The sequence below is a fragment of the Eretmochelys imbricata genome, chromosome 3 (genome assembly GCF_965152235.1).
Source record: "Eretmochelys imbricata isolate rEreImb1 chromosome 3, rEreImb1.hap1, whole genome shotgun sequence".
NCBI lineage: Eukaryota > Metazoa > Chordata > Testudines > Cheloniidae > Eretmochelys > Eretmochelys imbricata.
Genome location: NC_135574.1, coordinates 161313895 through 161333425, shown reverse-complemented (window position 1 = coordinate 161333425; position 19531 = coordinate 161313895). Strand labels below are relative to the sequence as shown.

General features: G+C 44.4%; 1 protein-coding gene across 7 annotated transcripts in view; it reads left to right on the top strand.

The window, feature by feature from the left end:
* The first annotated feature begins 9135 nt into the window (after positions 1-9135).
* The window catches only part of MARK1 (microtubule affinity regulating kinase 1), a 120152-nt gene continuing 109756 nt past the window's right edge, over positions 9136-19531 (top strand). For 2 of the 7 annotated variants that reach the window (XM_077813733.1, XM_077813732.1), the window contains exon 1: positions 9139-9423. In XM_077813733.1, coding sequence (XP_077669859.1) covers positions 9373-9423 — 51 coding nt within the window. In that variant the 5' untranslated portion in view covers positions 9139-9372. Of the gene's footprint in view, positions 9424-19531 lie in introns of all 7 variants that reach the window. The other 5 variants (XM_077813738.1, XM_077813735.1, XM_077813737.1 and 2 more) reach the window with 4 other exon arrangements.

Here is a 19531-nt window from a genome sequence, read left to right as displayed (position 1 = left end):
ACCCCTATCAAGAATGGCCCCTACATTGCCGCCCTCCTGTATGCAGTTTTACTACCATCTGCCTTGGCACTTGTTAAGTTTACTGGCCACTCAGCGGCAGACACCGAGGTGGCAAAAGGTAATGCACTTGCTGATGCTGCTGCAAAACATGCCGCCACTATAAAACCTTCACCAGAAGCGTTTCTTGGTCCCCTCTCTGTCTCTGTAACGCCACCATCCCTGTCTCATCTCGCTCAGCTCCAGGATTCTGCCCCAGAAACACAGAAAGACTCCTGGAGTGCTTTGGGTTGCTCTTTGCATTCTGATTCCCTTTGGCGATCGCCCACCGGTACCTTTGTAGCCCCCCTCTCACTCTACCCGTCTCTAGCCGCCCTGCTACATGGTGTTTCGCATGTCGGCAAGGAGGGGATGGTCTCTGCTATGAGTAAGGCGGGGTGGTGGGCTCCCCATTTCAGCTCCTTTGCAACCCGCCACTGTGCCGCTTGTCTTACTTGTCAAAGCCACAATGTAGGCAAATCTGTAAAAGTAACACAAGGGTTCCGGGGTTTGCCTCAAGCACCTTTCCTACACTGGCAACTTGATTTTGTACAAATGCCAAAGTGTCAGAAATATGAATTCATTTTAGTTATGTCTGTTTTCGGGTTGGATTGAAGCCTTTCCCTGTCGCAAAGCTGATTCATTGTCCGTTGCAAAATGTCTGTTAAACCACATTATCCCTACCAAGGGAATTCCTGCCACTTTGTCTAGTGACCGGGGAACACATTTTACTGGAAAAATTGTTCAACATCTAAACCAGGTATTACATGTCACCCACCTGTTGCACTGCCCTTACCATCCACAGAGTGCAGGGGCAGTTGAAAGGCGAAATGGTGTGCTTAAAAATAAGCTGGCAAAAATCTGTAGTTCCACAGGGTTAAACTGGCCAGCTGCTTTACCACTGGCCCTTATGGAAATTCGGTCATCCCCATCCCAGAGACACAAATTGAGTCCATTTGAAATCATCATGGGACGCCCTATGCGAACAATGGCTACTATTACCCCAGCCCCAGACCTAAACCTAACTCACAGCACGCTCCTCCAGTACTGCAAAGGGTTAATGCAAGCTGTGAGCTCCTTCCATTCGCAGGTGCGAGCAGCTTGGCCGACGGAACCCACCTCTGCTGCCTGTCACACTCTTGAGCCTGGTGATTGGGTCTACCTGCGGCACCACCTTCGGAAGCACGCCTTGGAACCCTGGTGGAAGGGTCCATACCAGGTACTGCTCACCACCCAGACAGCAGTGAAATTATCCGGCATCGCTGCATGGATCCACACCTCACAGTGTAAGCCAGCGCCACCTCAAGAGGACCAAGCACCTCTGCAAGACCACGCAGAACCAGCTTCAACCCCAGAAGACAAAGAGGAACAGCCTGCAATACGTTACAATCTGCGCTCTCGTAAGGGTTGCCAGAAGCAGAGGGTAAGCAGACAGCAGGACCCAACAAACAAGAAGCGGTAGTGAGCCTAGCGCCTGTTGCCTGGTGGACGTAAAACCGTGACTGCGGTTCCCTCGAAAGGGGTTGTCGGAACCAGAAAGGGTCCTGCTTCCAACATGTGTCCTTTGAGAAGCTTAATCCTCAGCTACTGTGTCCTGAGGGTCTGGGGAATCCAGAGTGACAGTGACAATTCTTTCATCCAACAACAGCTGCAGATGGCCCAGATCCTGAATATTTCTAATTGCTGGGTCTGCAGCCACATCCCAGCTCACTCACAAGCTAGTATCCCCACCATGGCAATCCCTTTGAATTCCTCAGAGCTTGCTGGAGAACCCTATCCACTTAAAAGGACATGGAAGGAAAATGACACTTGGGGGCTGGGAAAAACATATGTTCCTAAACTTATAAGTGTGGTGAAAGGAAAGGGCCACTGGTGCTGCGTGTGTAATGGGACAGGGCTGAATCTAGGGAGGAGCAACTGTCTCCAATACATCGTGTCCCATGGTGTATGGGACTATTCAAACAAGGTTGGAGAATGGCGAACCGGGTATGGAAAGATAAACTTCCTCTCAACCTGGGATCAAACCAAAGATTCAATCTCTTGCTCCCCCTACAGCCTCTCTGAGAAAAACAGCACCATCTACAAATGTCATGTGAATGCTACCTCTTCTCCCAGTGAAAATCATCCTGTGCCCTTTGGGGGATACTATTCCTCCTTCGTAAATTTTCAATTGATTTCTTGTTGTATCCAAAACTGCACAAGACACACCATCCATCAGGTTACCCCTAACCAGAGTGCTAATCTAATGTTGTTAAATGTCACCAGTGAAAGTAATGAAAAAAAAAGATTGATGTATGGAATCCAGTAAGTCATTGGTCATGGGCGTAGCCTTGATCAAAAGGGGGGATTGTGGAAGTATAACATTGTATAAGTATAACTTTGTATAAGGGGACATGCTGGATACATTGTATATGAGAGGGCATGCCAAAACATGTTACCAAGTATCTGAGGGAGCACACGTAGGGACAGTTAGCTTTTGACTGGAGAAGCAATTAAGACAGAGCCAGCACGTCTAAGAAGCAGGCATCAGAATGGAAGGTGTGAAGGGCAATTAGTTAAGTTAACTGGAAGCTGTTAAAGGAGATTGTTAAGGGTGGTAGGTAATTGAAGATACGTGACTGGTCTCAGGGATCTTGAAGGGTGGTGACTAAAATCTTTTTCTTCTTTGTCTGTAACTTCTCTGTAACTTGTTCTCCAGCAAGCTGTATAAATTAAGAGACACAAGCCCCACTCGGGGGGCTCACTTCTAAATGTATTAGCAGAGCAGCTTTGCTAATAAAACAGAGTGGTCTCATAAATTGTGAGTCTGAGTCAAACTTTGACAACACCTTGGGAGTTATAGCGCCGAAAGCTGTTTACTGTGCACAAACTTGCCAGTGTAGACAGGGCCAAAGTTTGTAGAGTAGACATGGCTTGAGTTAGTGTATGAAGCTTCTCTGCAGAAGCCACACCAAAAGAGGCTGATGAGGGTATGTGCTGAATCAGTGCATCCTCTCCCTAGCTACCTTGGACAGTCCCCATTTCTTGTCAGCACCCCCACTTTTCCCACAATCTTTTCCCACGTCAGGGGCCCTCATCAGGCATTAAACTTGTACCATTTCAGTATCAATTTGTTGTTGTTTGCAGCTCAGCCATATTCTTAAACAAAAGAGACAACAACCAAAAACCACAACAACAAACAATCCCCCAAACAAACACAAACAGCAACAACGCATCACTGATGCATAAACATCTCAAAATTTTACAATCTCTATATATTAAACATAAAATTTATTTCCATTGAATGTTTTCTAAAGTTGATCATGTTTCCAGAATAAACAGTTCCTCTTCAGCAATGTCGGTGCATGAAAGTGATATTGAACCTTACGTACTGCAGAAATATAATCAATGTAAATTGAAGTTATGTTATGTACTTTGAAACAGTATCAGTTATATTATGTACAAGAAAGAATTGTAAAAATGAAACTTTCAAAATGCAGGTGAGAAACCACTGCTGAAAGCCACAGCAGCCCAAACACTGACGGCAACAAAGGAAACCAGGTGCTAAAATTCATGCCATTACCACTGCCCCAGTATCAGTATGGCTCCACCACAGCCCTGTGATGGCTTGTCAGTTCCCATTTTGAAACACTTTAGAAGTGGGGAGAAGGAGGATATGGCTGTGAAGAGAGGGAGCAGATGGAAAGGAGAACCAGATATTAAAATACAGACTGGGAAATGTCAATTGAAACTGGTTATTTTCAGCTATGAATTACATAAAGGTCAACAGGGGGATCCTCCTGTGGTGGTGAAGTGCATAGTAGTTCCTACATCATTCTTCCTCCTGGTCTGGCATAATTGGAGCCATTGGCAACCAGCATAATTTAGAGGAGCCTTTGGGGTCACTCCTGAAAGGTGCAGCACAGAACCTAGCCCTATTTCTGTAAATGGGTATAATGATATTTACCACCTTTGTAAAGCCCTTTGAGAGCTGCTAAAGAAAAAAAGCTATATAAGTATTTATATAATAAAGTATTGTTATTAAATACATTTTTACACTCCTTTTAGGGATTCACATTGACCACTGAAAAGTTGTTATTCTTCTTTACTATCCTATACAATGTTCCTTCGTGCTGTAAGAATGCTTAGTAATCTGGGAAATTTGGAGAAACATTTTAGCTACAGTTTGGTAAAGGAGACATTGGGACAAATTCTGGCCTCTGTTACACATGTGCAAACTTATGCTCCAAACTTGATCACTATTTCCCCAAACAATGCACTGTTCCTATTAAAAAGAAAAAAAATAAAGGTTATTTGGGACATAAAACAACTCCCTGTGACGTGTTTTAGTTTAGTCTTTTACTTTTGACCATTTCACCTTGACTACATTCCCTAATTGTTGCCATGTCAGAATCACAACCTTAGTTGTAGCCAATAGTATACTTCTAACGTCTACATAAATTCAGAGCTACAATTATAATTGGGACTCTGATGAAATTAAATAACCAATTGAGCCCTGTCTCTGTGGTTTATGATGACCCCAGAGAACCTCCTAATGGTATTGCAGTCTTATTATGTACAGCTGGAGATACATTATTCCTTATGTTTCTGCCAGCTGTGACACAGTTCAAATTTAATTTTCCACAATAAGGGTGAAATTGTGGCCTTCCTGAAGTCAACAGTTTTGACTTTGATTCCAGTGGGACTAGGATTTCACCCTATATTTTGGTCACATTTAAATGATCATATTTTCTGTGCAATTTTAGTGTCTGTCACTATTACATTATTGTAAATTAAATTTGAAAATTGTGGAAGAGATTTCATTCAGGTTAGGATTTGAAATTTGCCACTGGAACTGTTTAACTTGTAGATCACAATTAAAATAATGGACTATCAACCCTTCTGTCACTGAAGGTAAAACTGATTCTTTAATTAAAACTAGAGTGTGCCTAGCTACTCCAGTTATGTGCAAAGGGAGAGGTGGCTGCAAGAAGCAGTCCCTATGCAGTGACTGGACACAATTGCAGTCCCCTTGCTCCTGACTGCAGAGATTGCTTCTGTCTAGTGTACCTCCAAGTGGGAAGGGGAAGAATAGAGCCCATGGCTCTGCCTAGGCACCAGCCAGCTGGCTTTATGTACAGGAGAGAGTGTCCTGGACTCCACAAGAAGCACAACAGTTAATCCACTTTGCTTGCATGCCTAGAAGCTAAAGCAGAATCGCTTCTGGAGCTCCCCCTTGGGTAGAGGGGCCAGTGCACAACCGAGCCCATAGTTTCTTCATGGAACAGGGTATTGTGGTATCTGTTAACAAATACAGATTTCAGAATAGCAGCCGTGTTAGTTTACATTCACAAAAAGAAAAGGAGTACGAGTGGCACCTTAGAGACTAACCAATTTATCTGAGCATAAGCTTTCATGAGCTACAGCTCACTTCATCGGACGCATTCCATGAATGAATCCAGAATGCATCCGATGAAGTGAGCTGTAGCTCACGAAAGCTTATGCTCAAATAAATTGGTTAGTCTCTAAGGTGCCACTTGTATTCCTTTTCTTGTTAACAAATACAAGATCCAGGGGTCCTATGCATGCCTATCATAGTATGTGTTGTACCTCATCCAGTGCACCAAATGCCCCAACAATTATGTGGGTGAAACCAGATAATCACTACAGTCTTGAATGAACTCACTCAGAAAAATACCCTATCAGTGTGGGCGAACACTTTTCACAAAGCGATCACTCCATATCTGACCTCTCAGTCCTCAACCTCAAAGGAAACCTGCACAACACCTTCAAAAGACAAGCCTGGGATCTCAAATTCATAACTCTGCTGGAGACTAAATACCATGGTCTTAAAAGAGACTCTGGTTTTATGGCTCACTGGAACAATTTGTAACACACCCTACTGCCTGCTCACCCTTAATTGCCCTCTTTATTTTAAGTGGTCTCCTACAGCGTGCGTGAACCCCTTATGCTTAACAATATGTCCCACCTTATATTTAGCTTGGACACTCTGGTTACATTCTCCAGATCTGAGGAAGCGCTCTGAGAAGCTCAAAAGCTTGTCACTTCCACCAACAGAAGTTGGGTCCAATAAAAGATATTACCTTATCAGCCTTCTCTCTCCCATATCCTGGGACCAACAGGGCTACAATAACATTGGAAACAACAAATACGTGTGTGACGTTTCTGGCAAAAATGCAGAGGGAACAAAAATGTAAAAATAAATATCTTCCTGGGTCTAACTGTTGTAGCCTAGTACTCTGCATCCTCTCTACTGGCCTCCAAGATTAGTCAGAGATAGAAGGGATAGGGATTTAAAGGACCCAAAACCCAGCCACTATTCTTACTGTCTGCTGTTCTCCAAGTCCCGCCCAGCTACAGCAGAGCAACTGAGCTAACAGCCATTGCGCTTATGAGATGTGGTTGTGCTCTGGGATTCTTACAGATCACAAGGTGGGAGTTAATACTGCATGAAGCAGCAGTAACTTTCTACATATTTTACTGCAGATCTTTGACAGTTCTGGGAGGGAGGGAGGAGCATACAGCTTGGTTCAGTTCCTCCCTCCATCCTGGCCCTGCCCTTTTTTTGCACAACCCATTGCCCAGGGCCATTTTGGGGGGAATAGGGCAGCATCACTGTAATCACTTTCCTGCTCCACATAGCCCATCAGTTGCTTTCTCTGTGATATTGCGCCTCTCTATACCACTTGGCATGGGGCAGCAGAGGTGTCTGTATTAATTAATCAGTAACAAAATATATCTGAGCTACTAAAACCATAGGTAACAAGCATGGATGAGACAAATGCAAAATAGCACTTTCAATGACACAAATTGTAAGGCAGTATTATATGTTTTTCTGGCAAAGACTCTTATGTATTATTAGCCAGTTCATGTTCAAATACTATTACAGGAAGTCAGACAGCCTATCCTGACTCACTGGTGACATTGAATACATTTATACACATTTTAGTTTAGGCTGCTTTCTGCTGTGTGACCACAAATCCATACTGTGATGGGCCTGATCTTGCAGTCAGCAGGAGTTTTGCCTGAGTAAGGGCCCTATGCAGACATCTGGGTCTATCTCCACAAGGTTCTTATTTGGAATAAAACAATGCATTCTGACATGAGCTGAGTGACCAAAATGGGTTAACAACCGAGGCGGGCCACAAACTTATTTTGGCATAGTGGTTAGATCACAGTTGTTTGCCCTATGTAACCCAGTCTTAGATTCTTTTGTTTTTAGAGACACAGAACATTGGACCCACCCAGCAGATTCCATGGCATTTGGGAATGACATGTGAGTAGTTAGCAGGCGGTGAGCATGCCTCCAATACTTCCTGTATCATCTACCTACAAGTGACAAGTACCAAAGAGGTACCTACCTGTGAATCCACTAATTGCATCACAGTGCATGAGAACTGCTTTGTGGGGAAACCTAGGAGAAGGGCACTCACATACAGTCTATCTGGCACATTTCAGAAGCACAAGCTTTGCTCATAGGAGGCTGCTCTGGAGGAAGAACAGTATTTAGAGATTTTATTTATTTATTAAAATTCAGGTTTAAAAATCTAGTGAAACACTGTCATAGAATACTGGGTTTTTGTGGGTGTTTTTTGTTGTTGTAATTGTTACGTTTCCTGGCAGGGAAGGTATTTTTTTTTTTCAGTTTAGAATGTTCATTTTTAGAATTTGCAGAGGGAGGAAGACTGGGTCCACAAGGTTTGGTTTTGTATCAAAAACTGATGTTACGTAGAAGCTGATAATTTCTTAAAGAACAACATAAAATGTATCTAACTTCAACATGAAATTCATTGTCACTTTCAGGTTCAAAATCCACACAACTGGCCTCTCTCCAGCAACCTGTGCTGCATGGCAGCCCCTGTGCCTGCACAGTGTCTCAGTGACTTCCATTTAGGTGCCTAAATTAGACTGGCATATTTGGGCTCATAAATAAATAGCCTAATTTGCAAAGATGCTGATCCAGAATTTCCCAGTCACCATAAAGTCTGGGTGTGCAAGCTGCACAAACTCTATAAGACATAGGGAAATCTGCCTGCTCTTCAATGCTAATGATGAGTATTGGTAAAAATTAAGGTTAAAATGTCTGTGCATGCTTAACTTTCGGCATGCCATCATGCCCAAAGAACCAGGACCTGAAATATTCACTGCAAACCTCCTATGCTACAAGTCTTGCCTGGGAAAACATTAATGAGTCTGCAGTAACAGGGTGTTCATCTGGATCCCTTAAATCCAAAATTCTTTCTTTTCACATGTGGCTCTGACCCAGGGAAACCTCCCTCCTTATTTACAGGCCAAGGTAGCCACAGCTTAGTGTTGACTCCTATCAGCGGTGAAGCCCATCCAAGACCGCAGATTCCCTCTTGGTTGTGTCCCCCACAGAAGGGAGTACCCGAACCTCGGTTTATCCACACCAGTGTCTGTACCCCAGGCATAAATCGCTTCCCCAACCCTTAGGTACCCGAACCTCAGTCGTGCCCTAGGGCATAATCTACCCTCTTAATAGTTACTGTCTTCCCCTCACCCCCGTTATCCGAACCAGCGGTTACCCGTGCGGGCCCTGAGTCACTCCCAACCGCGCTTATCCGACCCCAGGGGCCTTGCCAGCTCCCCCAGCCCCCGAACCTCGGCTCCGCCCCAGGGTGTGAACTGCCCCCTTCGGATCAGGGGTGGGGGGGGGGAATTAACCCCTCCGCTCCCGACCCGCACCGGACCCCGAACTCCCCCCGGCTGGCTCTGGAGCGCAAGGCCCGTCCGCTGAAGCGCTGCCAGGGCTCGGGCCCAGGCGGGACCCCCGGCAGCCGGCGCGGGAAGGGGGCCGCGCCCCCTCATTCTTTGCCGGCCCCCGCCCTGCCGTCACCGCCGCTCTGCGCCCGCCCACCCGGCGCTGTTGAGGCGCCCCTGTTTGCTGCGCCCGCCCGCGCTGGAAGCAGCCGCTGGCTTCTCCCCCCACCACAAGCAGCCGCGGCCGGATCGAGCGAGCCGGTGCCTTGGGCCGGGCGGCGCGGGCTGGGAGGGGCAGAGCCGCGTGGGGAGGAGCCGCCGCCGGATGCTGTGAGGAGGCAGCTCCAGCTCCCCCGCGCTGCCGGCCACTCACCTGGGTGGGCAGCGGCAGCAGGAGGAGGCGCAGCCGGTCGGGCTGCCCCGATCCCGGCCCGGGCGCGGAGGAGGCGGAGGCGGAGGCGGAGGGGGCCATGGCCCCGGGAACCTAGCGGGGCCGGCGCCGCGGCACGTCCCCGGGTCCCCCCCCCGCTGGGGAAGCCGGTCTCCCCGCACCGCCGCGGCCTAGGACTCCCGGGCGGCCCGTCCCCGGCGCGGGGCCCGCCCGCCGCCCGCAAGATGTCCACGCGGACGCCGCTGCCCACCGTGAACGAGCGGGACACCGAGAACGTGAGTCCGGGCCCCGCGCCGCGCCGCGCCGCCCTCCGGCGGGCTGGGTTCCCTCCCCGCTCCCGCGCTACCCCCCGCCCCGGCCTCCTCCTCCGGGCTCACCCCAGCCCAGGTAGCCAGCGCCCGGTTAGGCCGCCGCCGCCTCCCCCCAAGCCCAGCTGGGCCGCTCCCCCGTACGCACGCTCCGGGCGGGCCAGGCACCTTTCTTCAGCCCTTCCCTTCCGTGCTGGCCCGGATCGCCTAGTCCTCCGGCTCCCCTCCTTCTGGGCAAGCGCCCCCACCGCCCTGTCCCCTAGGCCGGTCACCCCTCTCTGCCTGGGCTTCTCCCTCCCTCCTGCATTCTCTGCGTGAGCCAGGCACCCCCGTGATCCCCCTCCTCCGAGCCAGACTGAGCTCCTCTCTCCCATCGACCCCCACCCCCTAGGCTAGGCAACCTCCTCTGACGTACCCAAGCTGGACAGTGACTCTTATGCATTGTCTGTTCAGGTTGGTTAGGACTATTATGGTAGAGTCTGCACTTCCCCAGGCCAGCAATCAGGTTTGGTTATGTCCTTCACTGGGGGCAGGTCTACGCTAAGTCAATCTAATTTGGGCACTCTGGGGTGTGGAAAAGCCCCCCCTCCCCCCCGAGCGACGCAAGTTACAGCGACCGAAGCGCTGTCCACACTGCTGTTATGTTGGTGGGAGACGCTCTTGCGCCAACATGGCTTCCACCTCTTGGGGAGGTGGAGGAATTATGCTGCTGGAAGAGCGCTTTCCTGTTGGCATAGAGCGTCTTCACCAGACGCACTACATCGGCACAGCTGCGCTGATGTAGGACTTCTAGTGTAGACCTGTCCTCAGGCTTGGGCTAGCTGCACATGTTTCCTCTTGAGGCTGGTTTGCGCCCTTTCTATATTCTCCAACCCTTCCATACACCAGAGGTAGGAAACCTTTTATGCTCTTTCTGCCTGGGCTGGGCACGCTACCCCATCTTGCGTCCCCTAGGTTGAGCTGCTCTCACTTTTTAGCCCTTTGGGGATGGGTTGATCTTTGCATTCCCCTTACGGTACTTCCTCTGATGCATCTTGCTCCTCTGAAAGAGGCTGTACTCCCTTGACTAGTACTCCATTGGGCTACTTAGCTGTGTCTCCATTTGTGCTCTTCTTAAACATCCTTCGAGCCTTGCCTCCTTGTTCCACAGCCAAAGTGGTGCCTTATAAATAGGGCCCTACCAATTTTACGACCGTGAAAAATGCATCGCAGACTGTGAAATAAGCCTTTCCCCATGAAGTCCGATTTCTTCCTGCTGCTAGGAGCGCCCCAGCTAGGGGGCTCCTAGATCCAGCGGGGCTGGGGAGGGACAGGACTTGTCCATCCCCTGCACAGCTGCTCTTGGGGGGAGCTCAGACCCACCTCCATGAACCTCCTGTGGCTGCAGGAAGTTATGCAGTTGCTGCCTTCAGAGTCCAGCTCTGAAGGCAGCACCGAAGTGAGGGTGCCAGTCCCGTGAACACCCTGCCCACACACACATACAACAGGTTTGCGACTCTCTTCACAATCCCCTTTTGGGTCAGGACCCCCACCGTTACAACACCCTGAAATTTCAGATTTGAACATCTGAAAATGTGAAATTTACCAATTTTCAAATCCTATGGATGTGAAATTGACCATAATGGACCCTGAATTTGGTAGGGTCCTACTTACAGAGTAGAGGCCTAAAATAATACTGGCCACCATAAACGGGGTGGATATTTCCAATGTTAAGCTTGTTATGTGGGAGGGCAGGGTAAATTAAAAGTTTTAAAAGATTTGACTTTATGTATATAAATATCTTTTATGTTCCTTTCCAGTGGTGACATTTTATAGATATACACAGTGGTGGTAAAGGAGATATGAAACTTTTTTTGTGTGGGGTACAGAATACAGGGACGGAAACCTAAAACAAATATATCTAGAAAGTGCCTATCAGTAATAGCTATTAGGATAGTAATGGAAGGGGTAGGAGGAAGAATGGAGACAACATACAAGATCTGGCCTTATGTTTACACACACAGTTTCTAGTGGGCAGATATGATTATTAGGAAACTGGAGGGGGAAGTGAGTGGGGAAAAAGATACATTTTTATTTATATTGCAGTAGTACACAAAGACCCTAACTAAGATTTGGGCCTCATTGTGCTTTGCGTTTTATAAACACACAGGCAGATATAGTGCCTATTCCAAAGAGTTCACAGGCTAATATGAAATAAGAGAGAGGGGTAGGGAAGGGAGGACAAAGGTAACAGAAATAAGATCATGTGGTTACATTAATTAGTATAACATAATTTTTCTGTATCTGAATTTTTTAATGTACATAATTCAGTGAAACTTAACTGGCATAACAAGCCGTACTAGCCATAGCCCACATGTAAAAAATATACATGAATATAATTAATCTGTCCCTTACTGTTGAACAATCGATCTGTAACACATGTCAAAGAGAAGTGAGCCCCTTCATGTCATGTCACATCATGTGGTATAGTTGGAAAATGATTTAGTTGAGGTAAAGGTAAAAGAGGACAAATAAGTTTGTAATTATAAATACCATTCCTTATTTATTGTAAAGTTCCAGGTCTGTTTGGTTTTTTTTATTTTGCAGAAGATAAAATGTTGGGTGATGGTGGAGGCTGGCCTTTTCTTGCTTGCTTTGGTAAAGCTAGTAATGGCTTTAATCATCTTCCTGACGTAAAGGCCACTTAGCCTCCCAGTCTGGGAACTCTTTGGAATTCCATAATCAACTTCAGCTGAACTCTTTTGGATGTTTTTAGTGTTGTTTGTGTTATGATAGCACGTAGGAACTGCAACCAAGGATCAGGGCCCCATTGTGCAGTGTACTAAACAGACAAATAACAAAGATATCAGTCGCTGCCCCAGAGAGCTTGCACTGTAGGTGTCATGCAGCGTGTAACAAATGCATAAAATAGTGTGGGGATGGGGTGGAGTGGAAGGATGAGATAACAAAATGAACAGAGTTGAGAAGAAAAATAGAAGTTGCAGCTTGCCCCATGTCTAAGTAATGCCAGGTGGAAAAAATTGCGACCTAATGGTAGACTGATTGCAGAGAGGTGTTTTAAGAAGGGATAGAGAGGAGAATAAGAAGGTGGCTTTATGAATTTTGATAGATTTCCCCTAAAGCTTGGAGGTTGAATGAGAGAACACGGTAGTTGGAGGGGCAGGTGGGATGCCTTTTTGATGACGGTGAAGGCTTGAGTATTACTCCGCTCCACTGCATGTGCACAGAATTTATGTCCCCTGCATATTTCTTTGCTTTCCTGTAGAAAAATGACTTTCTGGCAGGGAAGCAAAGGGAAGCCATAAGAACAGTCATGTGACCCTCCTCAGCAGTATGTTTTGAGTTCCCAGGGTAGACGGCAGAGAGGTAAATTACTGTGGGACAAGAGGCAGGACTGGGGAAGACCGGGCTGTTGGCTCCTTCCCTGCGCCGGGCTCAGTTGCTAGCCCTGGCTGGGCTGGGGAGGCTGGGACTTCCTCTTCCCCTGCACAGCATCCAGGGCCAGGTCAGACCCACCCCCAGATTTCTCTCCCTGCTGCAGGAAGCTCTGCAAACCACCCCGCCCCCACTTCCTGCACCCATTGCTCCTCAGCTGCAGGGGGACGGATTCCTGTACAGGGAGCTGCTCCCCCATCCGCCCAACCCCCATGCATCCAGATCCTCCCGCTGAGTCTCACCCCCCCCGATGAACCCCACTCCCCCTGCACCACCCTGATGAGCCTTGTGCACCCGGATCCCCACCCCACTGAGCCCCAGCCAGCTACAGTGGATCCCCACCCCACTGAGCCCCACTCCCCCAGGATCTGAACCCTCCCCCACTGAGCTCCCCACAACCAACCCCCCCGCCGAGCTCTCTCCCCCCCCCATACCCAATCCCCCCGCCCTGCTGCTGAGTCCAAACCACCTTCCCCTTGGCCTCCCCTGCAGCGTTCCATTACCGTTGCACCCAGAACCACCCAACAAGCCCCTGTGCATCCAGATTTCCGCCCGTACCTGGATCCCCCACTGAGCCACCTACACCCAGATTGCCCCACACAGAACCTTCTCAACCCACACCTGGATCCCCCAACATTAAGCCCCTACACTGTTGGATCCTGCCTTGCTGAGCCTGCCTGCCCACACGGAGGGGTGGGACCCTGGGGTGTTTCTGGGGCAGGCCGGGTTCTTGCGCTGTGTGAGGGTTGGGTGCAGCCTCACCGCTGAGTCTGTGTCCCGGGGGTGGGGGTGGGGGGAGTGGGAAGCTGCACAGTGATCTCCAGCCCCTGTGCAGCCAGTGGCCTCTACTCCACAGTGCCATGCTGGAGCCTCCACGTTCATTTAACAAATACAATTTGCAGAATTTTAAAATATTGTGTGCAGAATTTTAAATGTTTTGGCGCAGAATGCCCTCAGGAATAGTGTGTGTAGCTTGAAGTACTATGATGGGAAAAATTATTTGTATTATTGGATTGGAAAAAATTGTGCGGCAGGAAAAGTATACTCAAAGGTCACCTGTACAACAGTGTGCATGCAATGTGACAATCTTATGAACCTCGCCTCCTCCCCCAATGATTTACTATTTTCTGGTTCATGAAGATAAGGATATTAACCTATTAGATACCAATAATGCCCTGAGTTTTAATTTCTCTTTGGGGGTTAATTGGACAGCCTCGTACAAATGGCTAGCAGGGAATAAGCAGATTAGTCAATTAAATGCAGCAACCCAGAAAAAAGTACTGACATGAAGTCTGGTATTTTGCACCAAGGAACTGAAATTGTCCTGAGGAGAAGGATAAAACTGAAAGTGGGGGTGAGGAAGATAAGGGGACAGCATGGGATGGGTTAATTGGGTATATTAACTATGCTATAGTTAGAATATTTTTATTGTCTGGATTTGCTTTACATGATAAGAACATATGGTTTTGGTTTGGGGAGAGGGGGCGTGGGAGAAAATATCCTGACAAGAATTTTTTTTTCCAGTGCCTTAAGCAACAGCATGGCCTGGTTTCTGAGCTTTGCCGGTTCAAAAGTACGCTGTATCTTTTTTCTCCACAATTTGATGGAGTGGTGTGAATATTGGCCATATCATCTCCATGTCAGATTATTTTTCTCTGTATGTAAGTGTGCCACTACGTACATGGCTTAGGTGGTGGGAACATAAAATGTTGTTATATCCTTCTGTTGGAGATTATTTTTGCTTCTGTTAAAGTTGTACAGTATTGTTGCATCCACAGAGTGGGTTTCCATGCTGTAGGGAAAAACCAGTTGTCGAGACAGTGTTGTGGAAGAAGAATATAGATGGAATGTGTAATACCTTTTTAAATGTAGGTCAGCATCTTTGTTTTTTACAAAACTATGTCAACCAGTTTGAATTTAACTTTTCATTTGAAATGTATATGGCTACTAATGGGACATATGGAATAAAGGTTTAATTTCTGACCTCTCTGTTAAAAGAATTCATCTCATAATTCTGTTCTTAAGTTCATGTCTTTTTCAGGCTATTCTTGTGTCAAATGATATTTTGATTTCTTATTAAGTAGAAGAAAATGTTTTCGGCAAAGCAAGTGAAAAAAATCTCCACATGACTTTAACTTTATTTCCTGACTCTGTGGGTTTTAAAGTTCATATGTAACAGTAACATGAATTTGCTTGTGTTCCACATCCTGAAAATTGTAATTTTACAACCAATACTAATTGGTTACACATTTAACCAGAAAAACAAGAAAAATACTAAATATGTGCAATGTTGTCAAATTATCATTGCTGTTGAGACCTTCACTTTTTTTTACATTGTGATTTTAATTGTGCAGACCTAATTTGCATGAATGTAGCTTTTTGAATTTAATACCTTTGTCTTTTTTAAAAAGGGGAAAACTAATTTGTCTTTTCAAAGAATAAATTGGGAGCCTTAAAATGGTAAAATTATTAGAAGTTAACACTTTGTTGTGAATGGGTTAAGTTCCTCCCTGCGCTGCTGCTGTTCGTATGGAGTCAGTTTTCTATACATTTTTAATGGTGATAGAACAACAGAAAAGATTGAGCTTTAACTTTCCCTTTAAATGAAAATACAGCATTTGTAAAATATTGTAAAGTCTGGCAAAATTAGACTGATCTGTTTGTATTTGCATTTATGATTTTTTTCTGACCCTGAAGTTAAGGAAGTTGAGTCTTTTTGAAGAGTTTGAAGTTTCAGTAAAATTTAAGGGAGTGTTTATGCTGTAATAAGTTAGAAGTGTTTTTTTTTTGTTTTGTTTTTTTTGTGTTTTGCACTAGTTGATGTCTGCAAGCAGAAGCTATTATGTAGAGAGGGCAAAAGCGATTTTACTACTGATCTCTGAGAGCTGTTCAATGAGAGTGAAAATGTGTAAGCCTTGTCTTCGCTACAGTTTCCACCACTGGTAATAATGAAGGAGCTTCACTGGTGCAAGCACAATTCCTCTCTCTCCACACCAATTTTCCAAGTGCAAACAAAGCCCCAAAATATCCTTCATGCCAATTGTCCCAGCAGTAATTTAAGAGAATCAGTTCGGTGATCAGGGCAAGCTGGTAGAATGTGCCATGATGTCCCAAAAAGACTGTGGTTTCATTGGCAGTGTTCAGAAGTGATCTTTCAATTGCATAGCATGTATTTCCTCCACCTCCCTTCACCAAAAAACACTGCTCAATGCAGTCAGTGCCAAGTTTCAAACTCTGGCCCTTATCCTTTAGCCATTTTTTAAATTTTTTTTTAAATATGTGGCTATAATTTAACAGTACAGATTTTTTGTTTTTCTTCTCTCCACGATTTCAGAATCACTGGAGGGATTTTGCTAAAACTCTCTTAAAATTGGTCTGGTGTCTTCTGCCCTATATAATATACCCCTTTGGGCAGTTGTAAAGCGTGAAAAGATTCAGAGCAAAAGGTGAATGTTTTGGAATGTTATGGGCATGTGAAACCAAGAAGTTAAAATGGAAACTATTTTATAACCTTCACTATAGTGGAAGTTTGAAGTACATGCTATCAAATAGTTTAATAGTTTTTCTTCCATTTTAACTACAGAATCAATTTTGATTCTTTTCTCCATATTTTCCTTCTCCCGAAAAAAGTTTACTGCCATATATAGTTAATTTATAGCGTTGTTTTCACTTCTCCAGTTCGTAAATGAACTTTTTTGGTAGTCTCTCAGTCCAACGTTAAAGTAAAATTTCCAATTTTAACTGTAGGTGGTTTTCTTGTAATTAAATGCTATGAAGAATAATACTGTGCTATGTCTTCTCAGGCTAGATAATTAGCAAAAAGGTCTTCTAAATACTGAGGCTGTCTCAAAGTCAATTTTGAGTTTTGTAACCGGATAGGATATTGCACATTAGGCAGAATTTTGGCAGGTATCCCAGGGAAACCAAGGTAAGAAACTACAAATTGGTAAAATAGTACTTTTTGCAAGGCGGTTTCCTGTCCTGCTATTTTCAACTTCATTTACATAAATATGACCAAACGTGTGCAGTAATTATAGCTGTAAAATAATTCTGAGGTCGCTTCATTGAAAGGTATATGTCATATGTAGGTTAATTTTGCATCCTTGTGAAGCTTAGAGGACAGTTGCAGAATTTTTTTTCTTTTAGATGAGTCTTAGGGTTTTTTGTGTGCAAACTTTAAAAGAAAATGTTTACTTTTGTCGAAGGACATATGTTCACATTCACTGTAATAGGCTTCTGCCCAGTTAAATTCAGCTGGGCTACAATTAACTTTTAAGGCAATGAACCAGACACGATCAAGTAGGAATGGCATGGTTCATACTATAGTGGCAAATCAATAGAAGGCTGTTTACACGTAAAATATTGAGTAGATTTTTTTGTGCATCAGCTTGTAAATCCTACAGTGATATGCATTGTTTTAAATTATTTGTCCTACCAAGACAGATGATTTGCCTTCACTTTGATGCGCACTTGTATCGTTGTGATTGTGAGAAGCAGTAGATGATAGTAGAACAGATTAATATTTTTGTTGAAGTAAATACATTTTCTTTACTAGCTTTCAAGTGTCATGGCTTGCTCTTGTTCATTTTGAAAACTTTCACCCTGTTCCAGAGTGTTGACCACTTGAAACTCCTACTGCAGTCAACAGGCTTTGTAATTCTTCAGTACTAATCAGGAGCAAAACGCTTTGTGTGCAGAATGGTTTAGATTTTTGAGTTATTTTATAAATACTTAAACACTTAATAAAATTGATTGTTTTGAAAGTGGAAACATTTATGTTTATATCCAAGTGTTCCCTGCACTGTTTAGAACTCCAGCTTTGCAGTGCTGTGGTAATGTGTGGGGACCAAAAAGTTTCACGTTTGTTGTGGTAAATTTCTAGTTATTTTCACTGTCTTCAGTATGAAGATGAATACAAAACCTAAACAAACTTTTTCAAAAAAGCAAGTAGTATAAGTTATGAGATATAACTTGAATTAAAAAAAAATGCCTGAATAGTATGGGAAGTCTCTCTAAAAATCTTCAAGTATCTGTTTAACCCACTAAATGAATGAATAATAAATGATTTCATAGTACTTCATATGGGAAATCTTAAGAAGATTGCTAATGTTGATTGAAATACTGTGCAAAACTTATTACGCAAGCATATTTAATTTACTCATAAGTGCAGACAAATACCAACACCGATCAATACACAACTGTCAACAGCATTTTCTGCTTAGGTGGTTGAGTGGTATTGCAGAATCCACTTCTGTTTTATATTTGCTTTGCATACTATATGTGAGAGTTACAAAATGAAGGATGTTAATGAAAAGAGAAAGTAGCATTCAAACTTAAAATAACATATTACAATAATTTAATATGTTCCAGTTAATCCATAGAAATGAACCTAAAATAATATTTCATTCTACACGGGTCTTTTAAACTAATAAGACTGTAGATATGAAACTTCTGTTATAAGAAAGGACCTTAATTCAACTCTGGTACTAAGCATTCACGCAGTACGTATAGTGGAACATCTGTAGCCACCTAAGATCTTGTAGCTCTGTTTTGCAAGAGTAAGAGATGTTATTAATGGTGACAAATTCTTATTTATTATTACAGTAAAGCACAGAGGCCCAACAGAGACTGGGCCATTATGTGAGGCACCATACAAAAACATAGTAATAATGTTCCTGTCCTGAAGAGCTTACAGTTTAAGCACCAGTCCTGCAAACACTTAACACAGCTGAAGTCTAAGCACATGAGCAGTCCCATTTAATTAATTGGGACTACTCATGCATAGAGCTAAGATCATGCACAAGTGTTTACAGAATCAAGATGTAAACAGAGCAGGCAGACAAAGGGTGAAAAAGGGATACAACATACAAGCAACTGAGAGGGAACACATGCATAGAGGGTTTGTGACTTGCTCAAGGTTACACAAGAAGTCTGTGGCAGAGCTGGAAATTAAACCCAGATCTCCTGAGTTCCCATCCAATATCTTAGCTACAAAAAAACCCCCATCATTGAAGAAAAGAACTTAAAACTTGAAGCTAGCATAAGAAATGTCAAAGGATTTGAAGAAACAGATGTATTTTAATAGCAAAATAACTATTTACTACTTTTTGTAACCCCGATGAATACATTAAATAAACTGTTGAGTAATTTCATTCTGTAAGCCTACATTTCTGTTTGAATTATCTCATGTTCTTAATTTTGTGACTTAAACTGTTACTTCGTATGTCCTTGCATTGTTTGAACAGCTTCCATTGTTCCTCCCCCAACAGTGATTGCATGCCAGTAGTGAATGAAATGGACTGTTTCTAAAAAACACACACAAATATGTACATATTTGTGCATACAGAATATGATGATGATTGCATGGCAGTGAATATTATGGTTTTATTGGCTTGAGTTTGGGTGACATTTGTTACTCATGAGTGCCGATACCAGCACCAATAAAAACTTTATACCACACAACACCATTGTGTATTCGCTATATGTCATACAGAGAAACAGTTTTAAAAATGTTCTTATCTTTTTAAACACTTCTGTCAGTATTACAGCATGTTACATTTCCCACATGTAAAATGGTGCTGCCTTAGTTCCAGGGAGTCCACTTTTCAAGGCTTAGTGGGAGAAAAGATTGTAACTAATT